Source organism: Parasteatoda tepidariorum, chromosome 6 (genome assembly GCF_982258835.1).
Source record: "Parasteatoda tepidariorum strain Cologne lab strain chromosome 6, Ptep-v5.0, whole genome shotgun sequence".
Lineage (NCBI taxonomy): Eukaryota > Metazoa > Arthropoda > Arachnida > Araneae > Theridiidae > Parasteatoda > Parasteatoda tepidariorum.
Window position 1 is genome coordinate 75461129 of NC_141760.1, and position 22256 is coordinate 75483384.

General features: G+C 29.6%; 1 protein-coding gene across 1 annotated transcript in view; it reads right to left on the reverse strand.

The window, feature by feature from the left end:
- LOC107442975 (glycerophosphocholine cholinephosphodiesterase ENPP6) overlaps positions 1–22256 on the reverse strand; it is a 79147-nt gene that overhangs the window by 22762 nt on the left and 34129 nt on the right. Inside the window, exons 2-4 of the mRNA XM_021146256.4 lie at positions 5883–6070; positions 3795–3966; positions 1617–1726 (exon numbers count right to left, since the gene is read on the reverse strand). Coding sequence (XP_021001915.2) covers positions 1617–1726; positions 3795–3966; positions 5883–6070 — 470 coding nt within the window. The remainder of the gene's footprint in view (positions 1–1616; positions 1727–3794; positions 3967–5882; positions 6071–22256) is intronic.

Below are 22256 nucleotides of genomic sequence, written 5' to 3' on the forward strand. Positions count from 1 at the left end.
CTTCACATTTTGGAATTGGGAAGTATTTTGAAGGATACTGTTATTTTGTGTTAATTAATAATATATGTATTTTTATAACTACGCAAAAAGTAAATATGCAGGAGAAGACTTAAATAAAAAAGTAAAATTGAAGAAATGCTCATAATCAATCAACTGTTTCAAATCTTACAGCTTTAGTTGTCAGTAAATTCGATGAATTCAATGAATTTCATTGAATTTAGTGCCTATGGATATTATTTTATGGTTTTTATTAATTTATGGATTTCATGGACTTAAGTTATTAGATACAGATTTAATATGCTGAGCTAGTATCTGCACAGAATTAATTTAGAAAATATTTTGGTATTAATGTCCGAGATTCTACTATCATAATATATTATAATTTACCTATTATAACTAGCGTCATATGTTACTATACTAGTGTCATATGGTGTTGTCGCTGTTAATCCATATGTTTCTAATCCCAATCAAACTTATCAACAAAAAGTCTAAACATGTGAAGATGCAAACTAATATTAGCAAGGAAAACGAAAACAATTCTTTTGAAATCCAAAGAAGGCAGATTAATGGAACACCTAAGCCTGTTTAATTGCTGAAGAAAGAGATATACGTTGAAAGATGAATATGAGAAAAGCTTTCAAATTTCAACTTTCGGCCAAACAGGTTGTGATATACCTTTTTGATACTTCCTTCTGCTTACACTATTTTTTTCCGTCAAAAATCTTCCTGAAACTTGTTGCGTTTAAACAAAGGTTAATTTTTTTTCTCGCTCAAATATTCTTACATGTGTGCATCTTTTCTCCACTTTTCACAATGATTCCAAAAATATAAATTAAAAGCGATCATAATTAAACACCCTGCGTATCATTTTGGTCTGTTTAAAAATCTCTTATTTCTCAATAATACTGTCTAAAGTGATGATTTAGGTATTTAATAAAAGGAACATCATATCTTAATAGTGTGAAGGAGAAAAGGCAATGGTGATAGTTGCCGATTTAATGATAATTTAATGGAAATAGGGAACTAGGAATTTATTGTTGTATTATAAAAAACAAAACTTAATTAGTATTTTAAAAAGTAATTCGTAATGAGTTTTGTTTTCAAACTTTTTAGCTACAGCATACGGTATAGAAAAAAAGTTTTATAAACGTCAAATAGAACGAACCGATCAACTTCTATCAAATCTCTGAACAGTTCTTTTGGTTTTTATTTACATATTTTTATAATTTAGCGTAAAGTTTTCTCATTCATTATTTAAATAAGTAATATGTCAGTACCAAAAAAAAATTAAAGTCATATTTCACTTAACAAACAAAAATATCAAATTGAGAACTAGAAAACAATTTCAATTTACCATTATTTTTAAAATAATTTTCAAAAAAAAGATAAATTGCTCTCGTTTTTTTCCCTCCAACTTAAAACAGTACAATAGAATAAAATGACTCACAGAAAATACTTTTTGAGACGAAAATTATACTCAACAATGGATTATAAGTTGAGTGAAACATGTAAGCACATTTTAACATATTTCTTACATAAAATATGTGTACCAACAGCTTTAATTCAATTTCATAAATTTCATAACAATTCATTAGTAATAAGTTTGTACTGAGTACCGTGTTGTCTAAACCTCTTTTTGACATTTCTCGCTGAAGTAAGTCCAGTAGATTGTCGATGTCTTTTACAGATTGCTTACGTTCAAAGGAATTAGGACCATATTTGTGACCTGAAACAACAAAAGCATTTATATTAAGCAATTAAAAAAATGAAATATAAATAATTGAAACAAACTTTTATCAATAATTTTGCCATTTTATAAGAAGATGGTACTTAATATTAACTTATGAGTTATTTTTTTCGAAATATAAAAACATAATATTGAAATTTTATGCAGGAAATATGTTTCTGTTGTAACTGACATGCAGTTTCTGAACGCAACACAACATAAATGTCACACAATGTATGGCGACAGGCATTGTACTTTCTACATTGTAGTACATTCAAATTTAATTGAATGTAGGCGTACCGTACGTTGTGTAATTTCTAAGCGTAATTTGATGCCTATGTAATACAATGTTATTTCGTAAGACACTATAATAAAGATGTAACGCTGTGTAAAAGACTAAGTTTATCTAATAAACCAAGATAGTATCTCTGCTTTTATTTTTAATGTTCTTTCTATAAAGAAAATAAATGCATTGTCAGTCGTCAAACCTTATTATAAAAACTTTAAATAATTTTCTGGTGGAAACTGGCTTTAATTGCTTGAGTCTGATCTGATTAATTACATCTGTATGATAGTGTTGTTTTCAGTTCCAATTTAAAATGGTATGAAAATTCGTTGCATTCTAATCGATAATGGTTTGAGTCTAAGAGGGTGTTTAAATCTGCGGAAATACTACATCATTTGCATATTTTTATGATTTTTTTTATATATAGTACATGTTGATTTTCATTGTAACATTTATTCATCGACATTCAACATGCAAAACTCATAGACATGGTAAACATTGTGACCAGTTTGTTGCAAACTTTGTACGTAAGATCCTTTGCTTGATTTTGTAATCAACCGTTATTCATTGACACAAAAATGCATGATGCATACGTGTTATAATAAATTATGATGTGATTTATACGCATGTAACCCTAGCATGACTTTAATCGTTACAGTTATTCATGGATATTAATACAAACACATATATATTGCAATCAGTTATAGTAAACTTGATGCATATGCCATACCTTGGTCTCGATTGTTAGGGTAAATCATAGATATTTTCAGAACAAAACTTGTATAGATTGTAATGAATTATATTATACATTATACATATGCCACAAAAGCTTGGTATTTTTAGCAACAGTTACCCTTCGACATTCGAAATGTATAATGTAAATGTTTTATAATCATTTATAGTACAATTTATACATATGTTAATTAATCTTGGGTTTGATTGTCACAATTGAATGCATAACGAATATATTTTAATCAATTATAAAACATTTTATACGTATGCTACCCTAGAATTATTTTAATTGTTACAATAATCCATAGATATTCAAAATACATAACGCATGATAATTTTGTGATCAATTATAATAGACTTTAGTATGCTTTTTACTTTAGTATGTATTACTTTAGTGTCATAGCTTGGAGTTAGAGTTAATTTTAGATATTTGAAATTTAAAACGCGTGTAGATTGTTAAAAATTATAGTATACATTAAACGTATGTCACCCTAGCTTGATTTTTTTAGTAACAGTTATTTATTGATATTTAAATAATAATAATATATAACAATAATAATATATAACAATAACATATAACGTATATGCATTGTAATAAATTATGGTACACTTTATATCTATGCTCACCAAGCTTGGTTTTGATAGTTACAATTGTTCATATATATTTAAAAAAACGAATACATATTGAAATCAATTGAAGAATACTTTATAAGTATGCTACCCAAACTTTTATTTGAACAATCACTTACTTTACACAACATTCGAACCTATCATATATTTTTCATTAGTAATATTAATTACATTATAGTTACTGTTTATCGCAAAATAGAGCAAACAACTTTCTTCATAAGATTTCAGGATAATGTTTTAAGTAAAAGGAGCTCTACTAATTTTTTTTACAATTACTCGCAAGTAATGCATACAATAAAAATCACAAAAAAAATAAATAAATAAAATAATTGTTAAAATTTGAAATCTGGCTAGTTACAATTAATATATAAAAATATTCAAATTAATTAAAATTTAATCTATTGAGCGTAACTTACTTACCACTAAAATCAACTGGTTCATAATACATCTGAACTAATTGTATCTCATTGTTTTCTAATAATTGCAGTGCAGTGAGTAGAGCATCTTTGGTATCTTCATTAACTGTTGGCCAAGAAGATCCAACATACTTATATTTTCGACAATATGTAGGTTTTTTCCCTTTTATTTCAACCTGTAATTTTTTTAAATTATACAGTACATACATGTAGAAAGCATACCATGCAAGCATATATATATATAAATTAAACATAGTATTATATGGAATTCACTTTACACTGTAAAAAGTTTTCTTTCGTGAAAATTCATATGCACAACCAAAAAGTTAATTTTCCTCTAGTGATTCAATAAAATATTCAGATTTCATACTACTTTGTTGATAAACCTACAACTTAAATTGTTTCAATTTAATCAAGACTACCCTATAATTTTATTTGCTTTCATTGAATTGATTTAGTTACATATTTGCTTAAAATATACATATACAATAACTTGGTTATCAAATAAATGTATTTCAGATGTTACAGTAATTCGTTTAAATTTCTGAAAATTCTCAAAGCAAACATTTTATGATGAAACTAAAACATTTCAAGTACTAAGTTGTTGGAATTTTTTTTTGTCTTTAGATCGAAGTTATTTTACCAAAAATTAACATCATCGTTGATAAATAACAGCTTCATTCACCAATAAACATCACGACAAACTTTTAAAATTATTATTACTCTTCAAAAAATAAACAACAATTTTACAATATTTTTAATCAACTATCGGCTTCAGCTACTTTAAATATTTAATGGTAAAAAACCTGGTATTGCTGCTTGTTGCTTATCGTCTTGGTTTAGGCACCTAAACCAAGAGTCACGTCGAAAACGTGATGGCTGATCACAATTGGCATATGTCTTCCTTATTTGAGCCGCTCAGAAGCCAATGCGGTTAAGTCCATTTTTTGATATTTTCTGATTTTTGGAAATTTTGATGAAATAAATAATAATCTTCTTAGTTATTAAAGGATTTACTCGTTGGTTACTTTTTTCTAGGTTAGACAGCCCTTTTTTAATAGCTTCTGAATATATTGTATAATAATTTCAGAAGCCATTGTGAATAAGTCCACCTTTTATCAATATTTTTTTACATAAATTTCTTATCTTTTTCAGCTGCCAAAAGGTATAAGACCTAAAATTTTTAAGATGCTGTCATTATTTCAATAAATACTTACGTTTTTATTTACATATCCTGTACGTATCTTGTTTTTTTGCAGAGTTTACACCTCGAAAAAAGACTTTATACACTTTTCTAATTAAATTAATAAACCAAGAATTTTAAAAACTAATGTATCAAAAAACATTACTTTTCTCAATTTTTGTGTTTTGGACTTAACCGCATTGGCTTCTGAGCGACTCATTTAGTGGAAGGTTAAACTTCTTATGTGTCCAGTCATAAGTCTAAATAATGGAGTTTTAGCAAATCTGGGAGAGAGTCACTATAGGGCAAACCAAAGCACAAAGCGGGGTTTGATTAATGAACTGGAGGAATCTCCCAAGCTGTACTTATTTTGGACAAAACCATAGAGTGAATCTCAAAAGCTAGTAAGGCCATTATAAATTCACAACTCTCCCTAGAAAGCAGATCGGCTATTTCATTCCGTTTCCATAGACCCCCTCATGAGCACAAAGCATATAAAACCGATCTGGAAATGATATCATACCCCAACTTATTCAGGATGCATGGCCAATTCCTCAAGTATTGATCTGAGCTTTTTCTATCAGTCAATTTCCAAATATCACGCATGCCGGAATCTAAAGCAATGCATAAAGGCTCACTTTTAGCAATTAATTTCGAGCGAAACACTGAGCTGTAATTGGCATCTTGAGTTCTTTTCTTCATTTGTCTCCGTATATGTAGATGATCAGGTCTCGGGAAAGAATTATTAATGTCCTCGAGAGCTAATTAAATTAGCAACTCTGTGTGCTCATTGTGCTTGATAAACTAATTTTCAAGTATGCGTTGTATTTTTATATGAAAACAGCATCATTTTGTTACTACTTTCTTAAATTGCCTGATATTTATTTATTACTAATATAATTGAATTACCTGGCAACCATCCCACCAATAAAGAGCACTTCGAAGGCCATTCTTCTCTGCTGTAATCCAGAGAGGTTCTGCACTCTCCCACCAATGAGGAACTGAAGCAGTGTCATTGGGACCCATAAGAAAAAAATCCCCATACAGGGAGTCATACATCATGTTTTGAACAAACCCATGGTTTTCTGCATACAAACCTATAAAATAATTCTCAATTTTAAAAAACGCTTTCATGCATGTATTAAAAGATATGATTGAAGACACATTTATAAATTTTAGTTTTGAATTTTTTTTCTCCATTTTTTCTGATTATACAAACAATTCTTTTAGAAAACCATATCTATATTAAGTTTAAAATGTTAGAATGATTGTCTGGAATACCTATAAAATATTGAAACTTAATTTGAAATAGCTTTTTTTTCCTATATGGACCGAGTAAAAATTATTGATGGTTTTCCATTGATATACCAACTTAATCTTGATGGTAATCATCAATAATTCCATCATTAACCATTATATTTTGAGGGTAACCAACATAAATAACCATCACCCCAATGTAGGAATTTGGACTGATTTATGATGGTTCAACCTAAGAATAGCAACTTGTTTTGATGGTTCATTCCTGTTGAACCATCAGAAATTTCCATCATAGTTTCTTAAAAATCAAATGTTGGAACGATCATGAATCACCATCATCCTAATGTAGGAATTCGTACTGACTTATGATGGTGCAACATAAAAAAGAATTGTTTTGACTGTAAATTCCTGAGAACCAACAAGAATATCCATTAAACCATCATAAAAAAGTATATTTAGAACCATCGTAGACCATCACAGATCATCATGGATTATTCATAGGAATCAAACTTCTCTTGATGGTTAACCATCATAATATTAAAGTAGCATTTTCCATCACAGAATGATGGAATCTTGTTGGTATGACAAAAAACATGAACACATAATGGAAAATGTTGGATGAGGGTGACCATCGAATGATGTTGGACCATCATGAATCGCAATGAAACCAACAGAAACCATCAAAACGTTTTGATGGGGTCATCAAGTCTTTTAACTTGGGGAGTGCATAGCGTGACTACTCCACATTATGCAGAAAAAATTTAAATCTAAGTTCAAGGAATAAAACACTCCTAAATTTTTGCCCATTCCGAATATTGAGCTAATGGATATTTCTTGAATAATGGATGAGACATTGACAAATAGAAGTTTTTGACGTAATCATTAGACATTATTGAATTTAAATTCAGAAATACACTGTAGAAAATTCCGTAACAAATTTGGTTGAAAAGTACTGGCACTTTGAATGTAGCATATGCAAAATCCAGTTTAAAGTCGTAAAATTCAATCAACAGTAATTTTACAGCAGTATTTACTTAATTGCAGTGATTCAGTAATTTTGCAATAAATATAATTGTAAAAATTACAGTACACCAGATTTTTTGTTCCCTAAAATTTTACGATAGAAAAAAATCGGGCACACTTATTTATGGCACCTTTTATGTAATTTGATCCGGAATTTTTTCAGTGCATTGTTGCATTCAGTACAGAATTGCATAGTTTCGAATTCAATTCAAAAACTTCTTATATAAAAATATCAAACAAATCTAAGTAAAAACAAGTGAAGTTTTCAATACAAATTTTCAAAACAACTATTACTAAACCTGAAATATTATGAAAAAAGAAAAGAAAAAAGTTTAGGAATTTTTTAACTTAATTTTTAGTATACTGTGGTATTGGTTTTGCAAACCATTTTATTGATTACCATGACCAATGTTTTACATTGCGTGGTTTTCTTTGAATTAAATACAGTCAGTTTAAAAAAATTTACATATCCACTGAGATACACTGCAGGGATTTTTTTCTAAGACTCACAAGAAAATGGCACCAAGAGTGTCATAAAATCTTGATATCAAACGAAACTCGTTTTATGTAGATTTTGAGGTTCTGAATCCGAAAATGTTACCTATATGGAGGTCTTTGGAATGATTGCCAGATTATTCGCCCCTTAAAAATCATTTTATGCTGCGTAAAAAAAAACGTCTGTTCTGGTGGCGTAATAGAAAAAACACATCTATACTTCGTTTCAGAGATAATCTGCTATAAATTGACAGTTGACATAGTTTTGACTACTAATCTTCAATTTTTGATCCATTATTTTTGTAAGGAGTTTTAGCAAATTTCTAAAATACTGTTAAATTCCTATATTTTTGGACCATTGTCTTTCATAAGACATTTACTTTTTTTTAAATCAGTGAATATTTTTATAGTGATTATTAAAATAAATTATTGGATAATATATTCAAAATGCTTTTTTTTTCTTTCCTATCCTATTGCTATTCTCTCGAATTGTTTTCAATTAATTTACAAACGACTTTGATAGTCTTGAACTCAGAATTGGGACAGATGTTAAACGCCTGAAACACCGCTGTCAATAAATTTTGGAAAGGTAAACACATACAAAATTCTGCAAAAATAAGAATTTTAAATACGGTGGTACTCTATGGATCTGGTACTTAGTAAAAATAAAATGAAAGAAATTCGAGTATTTATTACAAATATAAATTGGATCAAGTGTAATTTAAGAAGGATCTTACTCATAAAGTGATTCTATAAAATTTGTAAATTCTTTAGAAAATTTGCAATATTCTTAGAAAAGCAAAACAGAAACTAACAGAACTGAAAATCAAAAAAACGCAAAGGGAAATGAATCGGTTATCTTCTACGTAAACCTAAAAAACATAAAGTAAAACACGTTTTTGATAGGAACCCTCAGGGCAATAGAAAAAGAGGAAGATCTGAAAATACTTGGAGTGGGAAGATTATAAATGAATTGAAAACAATTAGAAAGACATTGAGAAATGCAAAATATCTGGGCACAACTAGAGTGAGATGGAAAGCTGATACACTGTTGGAAATTTCTCAGAAAAAGTGATTTGATAACTATTTATTAAATGGTTATTTTACCATATTTAATCGAAACAGTCAAATAACCATAAATAAAATGGTAATCAAACTGTTAATTTCGAGAAAAACTGTTTATTAACTGCTTTCACCTCATACGGTTAAACAACCAGAATTTTATCGCACCCACTAGAACCACCTTATGAAGCTACTTAGTTCTTTGCAACGGCGTACATATCATAGCCGAACGAGCTTATCTGTCCATCGCATGACCGGCAGAACTGGAGTTCGAGTCCTAGTGTTGACACCACACTATTTCATCCTATTCCCTTCAACATATGAAGAATTCCCAGTGTGCGGCACTCTCCAATGCCCATTACCTTACGAAAAGCCGAGCACCTATGTCTAGTTAGATAACGTTTGTGAAAAATGCTTGTTATAAATGGTTAAAAAAACTATATAGTTTTGTATTCATGGTTTCATAGCCAAACATTTTGTAAATGGTTTCAAAATCATAAAGGAAAAAAAAATGTTCTTTACCGTAAACTTTACGGTTAATCGGATAGACAGACAGCTGCCAGTTATTTTCCCATAATTTCAGTATGAGAATTTTAACAGTGTAGAAGTCTATACTCCAATTCGGAGTAAAGAGGAATATTTTTACTTGTATTTCCTTTTCAGAGTGGATTTCATAAATTCTTTGCTAGAGCATTCGGTTGATTCCGATCATACATTGATTTCTGAAAGGAATATCATATCTTTATGTATATAAATATTTAATTCGAAAACTGGTTAGGCAAAAAACGATGAGCTTTTTCTATTCGACGCATTATTATTTTCGTCGACAGAAAAATAAATACATTTCTAGGGTAGTATTAGATTCCTTATTCTTTCAAAAATAATTTCAGTTTTCAGTTTTTACTAGCAAAATTTAAAAGAAAATTTTTATCAATTAAATACTCTTACTAAGCAGTTTCAATTCCCCGAATGAAATTAATGAGCTAATAAAAATCTGACAAATATAAAAAATGTTTTTAGCCTACACGGGGGTTTGAACCTATTACCTCTGCAACGAAAGATTAGCACTTTTTTCTATTGCACCTCCAAAGCATCTCGTTAACATCAATCATTTACGTTCTGTTTTTCAAAATGAACTTTCATTGGTATAACTTGGGAATTATTTAAGTTGTCTTAAAATAAACAGTATATTCGGGACTTAAGCAACTCACAATCTAAGAAAATTATTTTCAATGTAAAATTTTTTCTTTGCACTTTTTTTCAGACGTGGCGCTATTTTTTGTCAGATGTGATATTTTTAATTTTTCAAAAAGTGATCATGTAGTAATCACCAAAACAGCTTTTCGAATCTAATAATTAAAATAATTACTTTGTTTAAAAAATACGTTCAGGTTAGTTCAAGAAAAAATTGCACTTCTAGCAATTGTATAAATAAAAAATAAATAAAAAAGTAACTTTTTAGAGATCTGAAATGGTTAATCCCGTTAGAAAAAATGCTTTGTATAAAAATTATAATTGTAATCTTTCTATTTAAATTATATTATAATTATATTATAAATAAATTTTTAATTAATTTATAATTATATTATACACAAATCTAAACATTATAAACAAATTATAATTAAGCTATAATTGTAATTACAATTATATTATAAACAAATCAATTTAAACATTATAAGCAAGTTTTTGATCTGAGTATAAAGTATATATAGATAGTACATAAATAGAAGAGCAACCGATCTTGATATCTTAAAAGGTCTATTTTCACGTGCCCTATTTCAAGGTGAAGAAACCAGGATTTTATTGCAAACACAGAAAATATATTGCTGCCTTTATATCGTGAATGTATAATAATATACTTTTTTACTGCTTGTTGAAAGTAGTGTTCTATCCAATAAAATATTCTTTTGTTAAAGGTCATTTATATTGTCTAAAAAGCACTTTACACGGATGATTCAAATAAACTTGTTTTAGAGTATTCTAAAAATGCATTTCTGCAAAAAGAATTTTCTCGAAAAATAAATGTAAGAGTTTACTTTATGTCCAGGTTGTTTTCAATTGCGGTAACGCTTTAATATATTTTGAAACATGCAATTTAATGAATTTGTTGCACAATGAGATTAAGAAATTAAATAAAAAATTTTGTATTCAGGTGATACCCTAAGAAACGTTAGCACATCATAATTATTTTCTACATGCTATTCCTATCTCAATAAAAAATAAAATGTTATTTTAAAAAATTATGAATTGATTTCCATGCTAATTTCTTATTTTATATAACACACTAATATCAAAAAATAAAATTCAAGTTTTTTTTTCTCAAATATTTAACTTTGAACCTAAGTTTTACTGCTCAGTAAAGAAAGTTACGCGATTGTAATAATTTAGCAGTACAATACAAGGTGTAAGCAGCTTATAAAAAAAGTGAAATCAACTATCAGTTTTATGCAGTCTCTTTGTAACATTTATTTACGGAACAACATTGCACCAATTATAATTTTAAGAAGTTATGTACAAAATAGGTAAAGGGAATTCTAATAAATGCAATAGTGTTTGCAAAAATTCTTAAATGAACTATTCACTATCACGCGGTACAACACTTAAAGATTCCGTGCACAAAATCTACATAATCTTTCTTTAGGATTGAAATAGAAAGTAGTTTTCAAATTGTTCCTTTAGTTCGTGATCTGTCTACATAACATTATGACGTTAAGATCACATGACGTTAATTATGGCATTACTTTTGCACCCCTATCCATTCAAACTTCTTTATTCCACTTAATTAGATACCTATTTTTATTGTATTTGTTCTTCTGTTAGACAAAAAACAAATTACTGTTTGTATTAAGCACTCGAGTTTGTATATGCGTCAAAACCAAATTTATTTATTTATTGTTTTATAACCATATTGCTACAGAGGGATTCAAACCCGCTATTTTCATTCTACATAGCGTTATTGTAGAAAGGCAAGACTGCTTGAAATGGAGGTCCCCATGGAACAAATCTAGTAATAGTTGTACTTTATTTCCGTCAGACTACAGCTGCACAATGGGCTATTGGTGATAGTCGGGGAAACATTCTTGCGGATGGTCCGAAGATATGCCATCACATAGTATTTGATCCTTGCAGAGGGTACGGCTGCCAATCTTTGATATCCTATTGACCCGTGTGCAAAGTCGAGCACTTTCCGGACGGACAGTTAAACGAGAACCAATGCCTCGCGACCTCGGTCCCTTCTTAGGCTGATCAAAATGATCACCCAATCACACACTGACTCCAGCCAATGATGCTTGATTTCGGTGATCTACTGAGATCAGTCCACTGAGGGATGTGAAACGAATGATTAAAAAATTAACATTGCTATTCCAAGTATTTATTTATAGTTGCACATACATATGCAGGTCATTTGCTCATTATAAAATGCAATTTATTATATTCCCTTGTGAAGTTGAAGAACAGAATCCACAAGTTAGAGAAAGACATTACAAAGTTGCATCGATTATAGCGGTAAAGTAGCGGGTTCGAATCGCTCCGAATTCCTAGTTATGTGTTTTTGATATCTTTTCTATCTTGTGCTATCTGTATTATTGACTAGGGAAAAACTTATAAACCAAATTTTGTAATGAGCATTCGAACCCGCTACCTCTACACTCCATTTTTGGATCTAGGGACAGATGCGCAACAGTAAACTACTGATTTAGTTTCGTCTAGTTCAGGAATTTTTATTTTTACAAATACACATTTTTATAGTTTTAAAGTTGATATATATTAGCTTATAGCTTACATACAATATAAAAACACCTAACCGACGAAGAAAAGTTCTAACTAAATGAAATTGGGGTAATCAAACTAGAAATTTTTTCGCCGTCTCAAATTATGTTGTTGTTGTAGTTCATTTACGTCGCACTGGAGCTGCACATTGGGCTATTGGCGAACCGTCTCAAATTATACTTATACTGTTAAAATTACTGACTTTTCGGTCAAAATGACAAAATTTTTCCACATTTACGAGGGTTGCTATTTATATTTCTGGCCTTGGCAACAGTAAGTGCTTCTAGGCGACCGCAGACGATTTTAATCGAAAGTTTGATATTTTTAAACATAAATTCAGCAGACGATTTACCATTATAGCTTCATTTGTGTTGTTGACAGTAAATTGAAAAGTTCTTCGCTTTCAAAAAATGGAATTGAATCGTGAACATTTTCGTGCCATTATTTTTCATAACTTTCGACTTGGATTGTCAAGACAAGAGTGCTTCGATGAACTTAATTCTTTATTCAGCGATAAAGCGCCATTCTACAGCATTGTAAAAAAATGGTATAATGAATTTCATCATGGTCGATGTTCGATGCAGGACGAATCCCGTGCAAGTCGTCCAAAATCCGTTGTTGTGCCAGAAAAGATCGATGCTGTGCGTGAACTGATAAAGCAAGATCGTCATGTGACATACCGTGAGATAGAAGCGTCTTTGGTCATTAGTATGACTAGCATCAATAAAATATTGCATGAACATTTGAGCATAAAAAAAATTTGTTCGCGTTGGATCCCGCATAATCTGACAAACGCTCAAAAAAAGGCTCGTGTCGATTGGTGCAAGGAAATGTTGGAAAAATACGTTCAAGGTACATCAAAGGCTGTGTATAACATCTACACAGGTGACGAATCATGGATCTATGCATATGAGCCGGAAACAAAACAGCTATCACTTGTATGGGTCTTCCTAGATGAGGCAAAACCAACAAAAGTTGTTCGAGGAAGAAGCACATCGAAACAAATGATTGCCTGTTTCTTCGGCATTCTGAACACATGTGGCAACAGTGGCGTTAGAGCAACGCAGGACGGTCAATTCTGAATGGTACACGACGATTTGTTTGCCAGAAGTCATCGGAGAAATTCGAAAAAAGCAAAAGAACAGGCGAATCATTCTTCATCATGACAATGCGAGCTCACACACATCGACTCAAACAAAGGCATTTCTGACGGAGCGAAAGATCGAACTGATGGGTCATCCGCCGTACAGCCCTGATTTGGCACCCAATGACTTCTTCTTATTCCCACACATCAAAAATAAATTACGTATACAATGATTTTCGAACCCTGAAGAAGCGGTTGATGCATTCAACACGCATGTTTTGGACTTACCTCAATCGGACTGGAAAAAGTGCTTTGAAAATTGGTTCAAACGCATGCAAAAGTGCATTGATCATCATGGAGAATATTTTGAAAAACAATAAAACCAATTTCGATCCTGCATATTTGTTTTTTCATTATTAGGCCAGAAATATAAATAGCAACCCTCGTATTACCAAACAGCATGGTAATGAAATTATATTTTATTGTTACTTTTACCAAAAGTCATTACCAAAGCACTTCGGTAAAAGCACACGGAAAACAAGGCAAATTTTACCATATTCTGGTAGTTTTTACCCTACTTTTTTCTCAGTGTATGATTTTAGAATTTATTATAGATATTTAAATCAAGATTTTGTCATTAAAAATAATACTTGCAGCTAAAGTAATACTTATATAGCATTAAAGATAGTTAAATGGAAGTGATTAATTACAAGATTTTGAGAAGTTTTTATTTATGTTTACTTTTTTCTAGTAAATCAATAAAATTCGGTCGTTTTCTCTTGTAGAATTTTTAAACCGTAAGATACAATTAAAACTAATTTCTTTTCTGAAGCCAATGAAATTTTTTGAAATGAAGTATAGTATTTTTATTTCTACAAAAAATGGCGAGTCATTAATGCAGAAATATTATTTATAAGAGCGAAAACTTCTGATTAGTTTGAAAAGTATCGATCAATAATTAAATTAATGCATTATTAAATTATTACTATAAATAATTTTTCTAATTTAACATCAAAAATATATTTAATGACAAATCAATAACATATAGAGTATCGAGTCTTATAGCACATGTTTTTGACGAGGCGTAAAATAGAATTATTTTTATAGTTTTTATTTAATATGCATTTTATAATATACCGTTGCCAAAAAACCCAAACATTACTTGCTAGTAGGCTTTTGTTTAATAATGAAATATCTATATATATATTTCTCTTACACGGCACCAAAAAAAAGCCTCATAACGTTGCCCCGAATGGCAACGTTAGAAAATTGACCAATGATTGCTGCTAAAAATGTCACATGGCAAATGTCACATGAAGTGGCTCAACATATAGCGCTTTTGAAAACGGAAACAATAACCAGAGTGAGCATTATCAGTTTGTTCAATTCAGATTCATGCCCTTAAGACATGATATTTAATTTAAACTCAATTAGGAATTAATTAGGCTGGCCTTCTCCATGACTATAAATAAGTCACAAGGTCAGACTTTTGAGAAAATCAGTTTAGTATTGACTACACAAGTTTTTAGTCATGGACAACTTTATGTTGGCCTGTCAAGAGTTAAGTCATTTGACAGCCTTTCAGTAATTGCTCCAAGATGCCAAATCTATAATTGTGTTTTCAAAGAAATTCTAAATGCTTAGAGTTAATTTCTTAGAGCTTTGCAGAAAAAAAAAAAATTTTGGAAAAAATTTAATTGAAACTTCTATTGGCGGAAGGCAAGGGGAACTGCCAAAATCAAAACTCCCCGATTAGAAATGCAGCATGGTGACCTCCACGTGGTATTTCTCAGGTAAAGCTAACAGTCATGCATTTTAATTTATTGTATGTAAAACATCCTTATTTTGTTCTAAAATGTTATGTACTTTATCACAAATGTTAATTAATATAGAAATTGATTTCAATAATGCTGATCACCAAAAAATATTTCATTTGGCGATAAAACAAATTTTTGTGTTCTTGAAAATGAAAGACTTTTTGAGGGTTATTATCTCACAAGGAAAAGTTAGGGTTTAAAGTTTATATTCTTAAGTAATTAATTTTTTTTCTAAAACTTTTAGAATTTCTAGCATTAACTAATTTATTATACACATTTAGTTGAATTTAAGTGAGTAACTGCAGTATTTGATAATTTATTTTGCCAATATGTTTCTCATTTAGCTAATGTTTTGATTTTTTCACCATGTACAATCTAAATAGCTAATATACTTTTTTAAAAGATAATAAGAACATTGATAGAATTCTTCTACATAAGTACAATACTGTGTCTTTGATGATAAAATACTATGTCTTTGATGATAATATACTATGTCTTTGTGCTAGAACATTGTGTTCATTGGCGAGCGAGCGCAGTGAGCCATGGTTCACGGCGTGAACCACATAGGATTGCGGAGCAATTCTCGGGGGTTGGCGAGCGTTAGCGATCAGGGGGCGGAGCCTCCTAGTATAATAGAATATTATAAACATTTTATTATTTTGAACACAAAATTATTGTGGTGTAAATTTTCAAAAAGAAAAAAAAAAGACATATTTAGGTAAAACCATTTGCATTTTCTTAATCACCAATATAAAGAAAACTAAATATTTTCTTTTATGTTTACTTGGATATTCGTTTAGTATAGAAAACATTAGAAGAGGGAATTTTTATTTTTAATAAAAATATTTTAAATTGCATAGTTTTTTAAACACATAGTTTAGGAGAACATATGTACTATAGAGCCGTGGTTCCCAAATGGTGTTAAACGGAACTATAGTGTTCCGTTCAAGGCTCACATGGGTTCCCAGAGTTTAAATTTTTTAAACCAGCAATGATTTTTCAAAACTGTCTTTGTATTTATGCCCAAACAATAAACCATCATTTATTTCATATATGGGTTATTGTTAGAAAATTATTTTAGTAAAATACCAATAAAAAAATATGCAATTTTTTTTTTCAAAAAATATTTTTTTAAAATAATACTATATTGAATAAACTGCGAGAAAGATTCTTATTTATAAAAAAATGTACTATTATTTGTCACCGTACCTTTCAATTAATTCTAAATAAAATGACCAAATCCTAGGATACGGAATTATATCTTTTTAATTACCATTTTTAGCTTTTATAGTTCTTTCAGCGCTTTCAGTTCCTGTCCGTTAACAATAATTCAGCATACTTTATTCGTTTTCAGCCGATTTAACTTTTCGAAAAAATAGAACCCATAATTTTGAGTCTATTATTGATGAAATGATGATCGAATAAATATTATTAAATAATAATTTTTATAATTTAAATTTTATAATTTAATTTTCACAATAATTATTAGATTTTTTTCTGGTTAACGTATTCAGATTTCGCTACTATTTTTATTTATGAATTAAGGTTACTTCAAAAGATGTATTTACGGCCGTAAGCCGTGCATCCTTACATCCGTAGTCGTAAAAAATTTGAAACCGCTGCTAGAGAAAATTGAAAAAAATATACAATTTTCTTGTGCATTATAAATTTACTCTCTGCCCTTACGTATGTATTTATAAAGATTTTTCGGATCTCACAATTTTTTCTGATTTATTGTTTAAATACCAAAACCAAACTAGAAAGGTAAGCGCTGAAAAACCAGTTTCATTGTTTCAATTATTTCAGTCCTCTTTTTTTTTAGAGAAATAAAACGTAAAATTTCTAATGTTATGTTTTAGAATCATCAATTTTAAAGTTACGGACGGAAAAGAGAAACAATACTGATGTTTTCATGAAACTTAAAAAACCAGTCCATCATACTTATGTTTGAAAGACTCCAGAGTAAAATCCGCAACATAAATTGAAAAATCAATTTGGAAAAGTAACATAGATTCATCCGTAAACACAGTGATCAAGAAATTTGACTGACAGCAATAACGGTTTCTATCAGTTGAAGCAACCAATCTGCTTCAGTCAGCAACAAACCATAAAAAAAGGAACTGAAAGTTTTAAGAGTTATGACTCGCGTCACACAATATTGATTTTGGATTCCGGTTCAACCATTGTTGAGTAATGACAATATCAACTAAGATCACTTTCCGAAAATGAAAGATTTATGATTTCAAAACAAGAGAATTGAGCTGTCAACAAAGTTGAAGAAGAATTGATTTATTGTTGAACATACGTAGGGTACTAAAGAGTATGTGACATAATATGAAAGATATTGACTGAAAGTATTAGGTTACTGAGTTTGTTACGTCTGCTAAAGATATTTTGTTCTAAACTTCAAAAAATTAAAAAACGAGTTTTAATTCAATCTTCAGAAGTTTAAATTTAAAAAAAAAAGTATTTTTCATTATGCATATTTTAACATCTTCGAAATTATAAGAAAGGATAAATGATTTATAAAAAATTTATTCCGGCATTTTCACCCTCCTTCCCATTAAATATGCAGTATATTAAAAATGGCGCTCAAATTGTTTTTATTTTTGTTACTCCCACCCGATAATTTATAACAAATTTTTTCTTTAACTTAAAGTCATCTATTTTTTGTATGGTTAGCGTTACACACGTTTTTAAAATGTTACCTATTTCTCTGTAGTTTTAAATTTTTAAGTAATACAAAGTGGGGTGAATGCTTATTATTTAAAGAAAATCTGTTTTTGTTTCAATTTCTTGACATTATTAATTGTTATTACTGATTTATTGTTATTGTATTTCTAAGAGTTCGAAGTCACAAGATAAAGATAGACATTTAGTAGATAAAAAATTTGCTCATTATAATCAAAAAGTATTCAGGCGATTGGATATTTATTTAAAAACACATGTCGAAATATATGATTTTGAGATATAAATACTTTCTGTGAGTGCCAATCTTTAAAATGTGGTCATACAATTTTCATTTATCCTGCAACTGTTTTCATAAATGGCACTAAATTGTTATGTTGTATGAAGAGAAACTTGACTATTTTTTTATGAGAGGAGAGACATTTAAAAAGTATTATTTTTTTAAACTTTGCATCCGAAATATATGATTTTTAGGACATAAATACGAGCACCAGATTTTAAATGGCTCCGTACAGCTCTCTTTAACCCTGTAACTTGCCGTTTTATAAAAGGAAACCTGTTTCATTTTCTAACGAGATGAGGGATATTTTAAAAATTAATTTTTACTACTTTTTTTCTAAAAGGGTATGATTTTAGGACATAAATACTTCACTGTTTGAGACTTCATCGTAAAAATGGTTAAATGGCGCCGTACAGCTTTCTTTTACGTTGTAACTTGCCGTGTTTTATAAAAGGAAACCTGTTTCATCTTCTAACGATAAGAGAGATATTTCAAAAATTAATTTTTACTACTTTTTTTCTAAAAGGGTATGATTTTAGGACATAAATACATCACTGTTAGAGACTTCATGGTAAAAATGGTTAAATGGGGTCGTACAGCTTTCTTTAACGTTGTAACTTGCCGCGTTTCATAAAAGGAAACCTGTTTAATTTTCTAACGAGATGAGGGATATTTTAAAAATTTATTTTTACTACTTTTTTTCTAAAAGGGTATGATTTTAGGACATAAATACTTCACTGTTTGAGACTTCATCGTAAAAATGGTTAAATGGCGCCGTACAGCTTTCTTTTACGTTGTAACTTGCCGCGTTTCATAAAAGGAAACCTGTTTAATTTTCTAACGAGATGAGGGATATTTTAAAAATTAATTTTTACTACTTTTTTTCTAAAAGGGTATGATTTTAGGACATAAATACTTCACTGTTTGAGACTTCATCGTAAAAATGGTTAAATGGGGCCGTACAGTTTTCTTTAACGTTGTAACTTGCCGCGTTTCATAAAAGGAAACCTGTTTAATTTTCTAACGAGATGAGGGATATTTTAAAAACTAATTTTTACTACTTTTTTTCTAAAAGGGTATGATTTTAGGACATAAATACTTCACTGTTTGAGACTTTCGTAAAAATGGTTAAATGGCGCCGTACAGCTTTCTTTTACGTTGTAACTTGCCGTGTTTTATAAAAGGAAACCTGTTTCATCTTCTAACGATATGAGGGATATTTTAAAAATTAATTTTTACTACTTTTTTTCTAAAAGGGTATGATTTTAGGACATAAATACATCACTGTTAGAGACTTCATGGTAAAAATGGTTAAATGGGGCCGTACAGCTTTCTTTAACGTTGTAACTTGCCGCGTTTCATAAAAGGAAACCTGTTTAATTTTCTAACGAGATGAGGGATATTTTAAAAATTTATTTTTACTACTTTTTTTCTAAAAGTGTATGAGTTTAGGACATAAATACTTCACTGTTAAAGATTTCATGGTAAAAATGGTTAAGTTGCAATTTATTTAATTATTATTTTACCATAAACAGAAACAGACAAATATCCATAAAAAAGATGATATCCAAATTGTTAAATGAGAGAAAAAAACTAATATTTATTGTTTTTACCTAATACGGTTTAGCAACCAGAATTCTATCCCTGCTAACTAGGTCCACTTTATGAAGCCATTTTGTTCCATTCAGCTTGGTACATACTGTATCTGAGAAGGCTAATTGGTTAATCTTATGACTGGCTGAATAGGTATTCAAAACTAAGCGTTCATACAACAATATTTCTTCTATTCTTTCAATGCATGAAAAGTTTTCAGCGTTCCTCTCTCTTCAATTGGTGACATTAGACTATAAGAATACGAAACTGTCATTAACGCATAAATGACGCAGCAGCCGCAGAGCTCCAGTTTCCGCTTAAGTTTTATTTTTATAGTTTAGAAACTAAGCAAGTTGTAAGTGGTTACAAAACTGTGTAATTTTGTATTCGTGGTTTTTCAACTGTACCAGTTGTAAGCGGTTTCAAAACCGTAAAGGTAAAGAAATATTCCTAACCTAAAACTTTAGGGTTAATCGGATAAACAAACTGCTACCGGTTATTTTAGCATAATTTTAGATTGAAAATTCTAACAGTGTTTTTACGAGTGTCTATCTTTAAAAAAGGGACACAAACTTTGAATTTGAATCATAATTGCTTTCAATCAATGACAGTAAATGTTTCGTTTAGTTTTTAAAAAAAGTGCTAAACTTTTTACGTGTAGAAATGGTGTCACATGCTTATTAAATTTATACTATTACAGCAGTATTTCATTTCACATAAGGCAAGTATATTATTAAAGGAATCGAGATGAAAAGTCATTTTTTCGATTGTTTTACAGTTATTTTCAAAATTTTTACAAAAATCAATAATATTTGCATTTGGAGAAGAAAATTAAAAGCATTTTAACCCCGAAAATCATATTTTTAATAAAATACTAACTGTCATAAAATCATCTCAAGAAAGTAAGTGTCTAATATGACTTTCACATATTCTTCAAAAATTAAAGAAAGTTCACAATGTACTCAATAGTTAAACAGTATTGCACATAACACTGAATCAACTAAGTATTATAATTCCATAACAATATAAGAATATGTCTATATAAGAAAACAGAGATAAGTATTAAGATCTCAATCTCTTACAAGCTATAATGGCGGCACAGGTTGTTATAGCTCATTCGCATATTTTTGATGCGTCACCATCAGTCTCACCAGTCTAAAATCAATAAGGAATGTTGACTCTTTGGCACAAGGCTCCGAGTCGTGCACGATCAGGAGTAATCACACTTAAATCGATGGACATAAGAGGTCTGCAAGCGGGAGGAAGGTTCAAGTTTTAATCTGCAGGGTTCATCAGCAAATGATCCAGCTAAGACTGAACGAACAAACGGACTCTTTTCTGCAGAGTTGAGGTGCATTTATTATGCACAAGAATAATAAAATAATGAAGTCTGCGTTTCTAAGACATTTCTATACGACCTTTTTTTGTACATAACCTGACATTTTTGACATAAATTATAACTTTAATACATATTTTCTAAAAAGGGTATTCAAGACTATCAAATGATGCTCCGGGTTACCAATACGATTGTTAATATTTAAGCTCAATAATGTTTTAACTATTCAAATTATTACAAAATTTAGTTTAATTTTTCAATACGTTTACAAATAAATTTGAAGAGTTTTTCAATAGTTAATAACTAAAAAAAATAGTTTATCTGACTCCGAGCATTTTTTTTCACCAATATGGAAAATGAATATTTATAAAAATAAAAATTATGTTTAAGTGTTAAATTTGCTCTGAGTGTTTTTCTGCGTTCGATAGCTGAAGATTACTGAACATTAATTTGCGCACTCAAATTTCCACTCGACTATACTTAGCCATATTACATTATAGTAGAATCCTTTTTTTATTTGCATAAAAAATAAAACAAAAATTGCCTTTTATATTGTTTTATTAAACTCGAACCTATAACTTTATAAAGTAAAGTGAATAGTATAAATCACATTAAAAAAAAAGTAAGAAAAAGTTATTCGTAATTTAACTACACCATCACGATCAACCACTTAGAAATAATTTGTAATGTGAAAAATAAATTATCATGCTTACATTTAAACATGGTTTGTGAAAGAAGTCATTAAATAAATAATTTAGAAAATGCTTTTGCAAAATGTGATAGCCCCGGACTAAAAAATACGATATCGAAATTCAATAGAAAATACTTAGTAATAGAAACAACTTAGCTACATATGGTATGTTATATGATGGTTCGT